Below are 6,000 nucleotides of genomic sequence, written 5' to 3'. Positions count from 1 at the left end.
TCTTAACAAGATCTCATCATGCCAGGATCCCCTCACTTCAGTCCTCCCTCAGGAGCTTGGGTGGACATCCACATGTGTCTAGCCTGTTGTCAAATCTGCAGTTGATCATAAAGTCTCCAATTTATCATAGGCTAGACCAGATTTTTTAAAGTTCATTTTATTTTATTATTTCTTTTCTTTTTTTTTTGAGGTTTTTCACTATAGGGCGCGTGCGCTCGCCAGGCAGACAGAGAGAGACAGAGAGACAGAAAGCAAGAAATCACCCCCCCCAGAGTGGATGGCCATGCTGCAATCCCTTCTCCTCCATTCTCCTCTTGGGATCTTGGGCACGCATGCACACACGCCCGGCGTGGGTTTTAAGCCACCAGGTCCGGGACGCGAACCACGGTTGACTATGTGGGAGTCCAGTGACATAGCCATTATGTTAACTGCTGGTTCCCTTATTATTTCTTCTTAAAGACATGGAGAAAGGGAGACAAACAGAGAAAGGCAGAGGGAGAGAGAGAGAGAGAGATACCTGCCCAGGCCCCTCACACAGTAATCCACCCTCAGCCTCAACCAGCCTGGATACCCAGCATGCACAGGGAAACTTTTGGACACAAACCTGGGACCTTCCCATGTGGATCTGACATCACTGACACTGCACTTCCCTTGTGCCACTGCAGTCAGTCTGATTTTTCATATAAATTTATTATTTTAGGCCTAAATACTGTGTCTATGCAATAGGAAAAAGAAGTAGAAAATAACAATATTAAAACATATTGATAAAACTATATTTAAATATAATAAAATGTTTTCATTTGTGAAAAGATCTTATTAGGAAGTAAAGCTGGATATAAAGGCTTATAAGAAGTTTCAATAAAATTTCTCATAATTTTTAAGTGTCTAGAAATTAGTAGTACTGATTCTTAATTACATTTGCTTCCATATGATATACATGTCTCATTAAATTTTGTGACTTTGGTTTAAGAAAGTTGTAACTCTACATCAGATATTCTTGACAGGATATCTTTTGGGTTGCAAAGAAATTGAAAAGAGATAAAAAGGGAAAGTACAAGGGAAATATTCTGCCGAATAAACTGACATTTTTGTCATAGACAGGAGGAGAAAAATAAAGACTAGACTTGGATAGGAGGAAAAGGATAAAAAGACGTCAACAGAAGATAGAACTGCATCGCGGTGAATGTTGACCATCAGAACACAGCAGGAAGTAGTAAGAGGTTTACTCTGAGATAGTGATAAGGAAGGCGGATTCTCATTTTCACCAAGAATAACTATAGTTGTAAGACACACATGTTGTATTATTGAAGGTAGCAAAGAAATCATGTCCTTGCTTGATGAAAAAGAGTGTGGTTTGAACACTACACGTTGTTTTTGTAAATTAATATGTTCCAACACAGCTACATCAAGTATTTGCTAAGTTATTTAAAAATGTTCTCATTTAATGTTTACCATAACCCAATGAATAAATACTTTATTGTCTCTATTTCACAGAAGAGGAAACTGTGGCTTGGGGAAGTTCCACAAATTATCAAGGCCACACAACCTTGAGAGGTAGAACTCAATAAGAACCTGGTTATCCGAAGCTCATGCTCATAATATTCTGGAAATATTTGTTATATGTTTAGAATTCAGGGAACATGTATACAGTGAACAAAGATAAGGGAGATGGAAAGGGATAAATTATTGGATAAAACTTTGGGTTTTAGAGGGCATCATTTTTATATACCAGAAGTATACATTTATTGTGAAGTGAGAACCAATGATGTCATGGACGTACTACAGAGGTTATTTTAACAACTTTAGTAAATACAGAGTTCTTTTTCTGCTTTTTCCACCCACCTCATTGGCTAACACAGAAAATATTACTTAGGTGATCAAACACCGGTTGAAATTTCTCAGACACCACATATATGCATATGTGATTACATTTGCATATATTATATATTAAAACAAATGTATGTATTTATGGCTAAGCTGTGATCCTATTGTTGAGGAAAAAAATTCTATTTGTAAGGCTACTAGATGTCTTTGCTTTAGAAATCGTAGACCTTGGGGGCTAGTAGGTGGTATGGTGGTTGAGGCATTGTATTCACACATGGTCAACCACGGTTTGAATCTAAGACTTTGCAGCTTGCCTTCTCTGTCTCTCTCTCTCTGGTGAGTGCACACAACCTGTAGTAAACTAAAAATCCTAATAATTGGGACTAGAGGATGGCATAATGTTTACATTGCTGAACTCCCACATGGCTGACCACGGCTGAAGTCCCAGGTCCTGTTGCTTGAAACTCAAACCAAGAGTATATGCGTGTGTGCTCAAAACCCCGGGAGGAGAATGGAGGAGTAGGGATTGTGGTGTGGCCACCCCCCCCCCGGGGAGGATTTCTCATTTTCTGTCTCTCTGTCTCTTTGTCTCTCTCTGGTGAGCACATATGTCCTATTGCAAAAATAAAAAATAATAATTATTATTATTGTATATGCGTGTGTGCTCAAAACCCCGGGAGGAGAATGGAGGAGTAGGGATTGTGGTGTGGCCACCACCCCCCCGGGGAGGATTTCTCATTTTCTGTCTCTCTGTCTCTTTGTCTCTCTCTGGTGAGCACATATGTCTATAGCAAAAATAAAAAATAATAATAATTATTATTATTATCATACAATAAATAATTCTTAAAAAAAATGAAATCATTGGCCAACACTGTGTGAAGTACCTTTATCAGGCAAATGATCAATATAGTATCTAGCCAGCAAAAACAGAATTTTAAAGATACTATTACATTATGTATTATCAGTGTTGTCTGTAATTAAAAATAATACTCATGGATGATATATCACATTTAAATAGTGAGATAAAAGAATAAAAAAATACTTAAGGTGAAATTAGGATGAATATGTGAAAATTGTCCCAAATAAAATAAAATATTTCAGATATTTATTTGAATAATGATATTTCAATATAGAAAAAAATACAATTATAGAAAATGTATACATTTTTCTCACTAATATTCTTGGGTTTTGCTTATTTAATTCTCAATAGAACATTGTAAAATACAAACAAAATTTTATTTTTGGTGAGTTTTTCAGTATAATTTATAGACTGGCATTTGACACACATATATGATATTTTAATTAAACCTTAAAAACAAATATTGTTTCTGCCTTCATTAATGTGAAGTAATCAATAATTATTTTATGAGTTGGGAAATTGCAGTAAGTAAAATAATAAAAGAAGAAACTACCTTACTTAATGAGTTTAAAAATTCCCTTAAAGTTTAAAACAAAGAATGTCATTTAAGTTCTAGAGATTTAATTTATTTAAAATTTTCAAGAGTCACATATTATATATTAAATCTTACACTATAATTCTGAAGTAACCAGTGAGTGAAAATTAAAATATAAAATATCAGATATCCTTAAAACTAATTTTTTTTCTAATTTCTTATAATCTTATAGCTCAGAGTCCTTATAAGTAGTTTATTGTGACATGGAGATAAGTTATATAGTTAGAATTTATTTTGTTGTCTTCATTATCAAATTTAATGAGAAAAATGCACATACTATTTGAAGTAATGAGGGAGAAGAGTAAGAAAATATTTTGCTGTCAGATATTTTGGAGCAGGTAAATAATTCTGTATACTATTTAAGAACACATGAGAAAATGCAAAAAAAAAAAAATGAGTTACTTCCTTAAAAGTATGGCAATGAGTTGGGGAATTTGAGTTACATGAATTTTACTTGATAAGAAAAATCTCTTCCTCTTTGTTCTATAAATATCTCTTTTACTCCACATGGGGAAAACAAGTTAATCTCTATTTCTGGAAAGAAAGAATTAAAATATAAACAGGAGAAAATTGAGGAACAAATGTAGCAAATACCAGAGATCTAAATACAGGATTACTGTGATGTTAGTGTGCTTTCTGGAATGCTTAAACACACGTTCACCCAAGTCACAAGGTCGAGAAGTTGAGTCCCACAGTTAATCAGGAAATAAGAAAAGTAGTGGTTTTCATTGACTCATGACTAAGGAAAAATTCACATTTTCTGGAAAAGCTCAAAAGCTCCCAAATGTGCTGAGAACACAGGAAAACTAAAAAGTAAAATTTAGAATAAACATCAAGATGAACTATGAAATAAAATCTGATAAAACCCTGATTCTTCTTTAGAAGACCCAAATTTGATTTGCCTGCTTAAGAAAACAAAGACAAACAAACAAAACGAAAGGTCTTCAGCTTCCTATTGAGTTAGGTCAAACATAATTTCTCAAAATTCAGGGAAAAGTAGCATTATCTAGAGTCTATAAAAAATTACTCAGGAGGAAGTATGGATTGATGGGTAAATATAATGTAAGTCAATTTGATTTACTGTTCTATTACAATTTTACCTTGTGTATCACTGAAAAAATTAACATCATTGATGAATGGGCTAAAAATGCAATGACAATAGCCTCCAAATAAAGGAGAACCTATAACCGTAAGACAGAAAGAACATCATTTTTCCAGAAATTAATTATTGAATGGTGTGAAAGGGAAATTGGCTTTAACTGAGTGATTTAGTGATGTTTGAAGAAGTAAGTTGTAGATTATATTTATTTTTTAAATAGGCATTAAAAACATCATCTTCTATAATACAATAGTAGATGTACTGGCATATATGAAAACTCCATGCTTTAAAAAGATTGACATCTGTTACATAAAGGCACAATGCCTCACTATATCTGCAAACACATTTTGGTGTTTTCATCCCATAGTTTAGCAATAAAGACTTTTGTCTACCTTGGAAAGTGGAAAAATATAGAAATACTACATCATTGTCAGGGTGAAACTATGAGGATTAATAGCGTGGAAAGCTCCAGACCCATTGAAAAGACGGCCTCACATATAATAGTAGTAGTAGGCATAGTTGCACATTCTTTCCTTTTCCCCCAAACTAACAGATTTTGTTGGAATCCTAAGGCCAAATTCACTGAGAATAGCATCCTTTGACAGATAAATGAGTAGTATCAGTGATTGGAGACTTTAGATAATTCCTTCTTACAAGGGGTCACACCAAAACTTGAGTATATGTTCACGACCTCTTCAGAAAGTCAAGGTTTATAAAAACAATAAGCAACAGAGAAAAATGTAGGTGGGCTAAATAGAATAAATGATAATTGTCCAAAAATAAGAGTATGGAATTGTATATAACTTTTCATAATAAAAGCGAGATTATTAAATTGATGGGGGAAAAGGTCAGTCATTAATTCAGATTAATTAACCTAATTTACAGATAGTGCAATCCTGATCTTTTCTTCAAAATTTTAATTGGTCACTTTTATATAATCAGGGTTATCAGTCATACACAGAATTTCTGAAAACTTGTGGTTAACAAGAAGAACTGGGGTGTGTTATGATCCCCACACTAGAAACTGAATAATGACATTATTTCCCAAAAGCTTACACAGGGATTGATGCTAATCGTTGCCGGCACGTGCATATATAACAGTTTCATTTTATGAAAAAGATCGGAGGAAATTTATTCACACAGTCCTCTGATGACAATCACAAGTGCGTCAAGGAGATAAATGTTGTGGGATTTGTTTTTCCTGGGTAATAGCGAAAGCATCTTGAGAGCCTCGATTCTTGTCTCCGGTGCTATCTCACTTTCTGTAGCTCCTGTCTCAGCCATGACGGCAAGGGCTGGCCCAGTCTATGCAGTAGTTTGGACAGTTCCACATTATGATCTCGGTAGTAGTTAGAGAGGAAAGTCCTAGACTGGAAAGGAAAAAGAAAAAGAAGACTTGAAAAATAAAAAAAGATTTTAGTTCATCAAACAAGATGATGGAATCTACATTTCTTAGGAATTCTATTATATGTTTCTAGGATGCTTTTATTTCTTGTACTTTTTTCCCGAGGACTACTCATTTTTACCTTTTGGAAAGACTTGAAAAAAAAATAGCTACAAGATAAAAATAGGTCCAGGTATCTCCTATGTTGCTTATCTACCATTGTAGACATATTTACTGTG

The 6,000-nt window shown here is 34.2% G+C and overlaps 1 protein-coding gene across 1 annotated transcript in view; it reads right to left on the bottom strand.

Moving 5' to 3' along the window:
- Positions 1-3,225: 3,225 nt before the first annotated feature.
- The window catches only part of NDST4 (N-deacetylase and N-sulfotransferase 4), a 214,175-nt gene continuing 211,400 nt past the window's right edge, over positions 3,226-6,000 (bottom strand). Inside the window, exon 13 of the mRNA XM_006162790.3 lies at positions 3,226-5,747. Coding sequence (XP_006162852.1) covers positions 5,628-5,747 — 120 coding nt within the window. The 3' untranslated portion in view covers positions 3,226-5,627. The remainder of the gene's footprint in view (positions 5,748-6,000) is intronic.

Source organism: Tupaia chinensis, unplaced genomic scaffold, assembly GCF_000334495.1.
Source record: "Tupaia chinensis unplaced genomic scaffold, TupChi_1.0 Scaffold140548_1, whole genome shotgun sequence".
NCBI lineage: Eukaryota > Metazoa > Chordata > Mammalia > Scandentia > Tupaiidae > Tupaia > Tupaia belangeri.
This window is presented reverse-complemented; position numbering and strand designations above follow the sequence as displayed.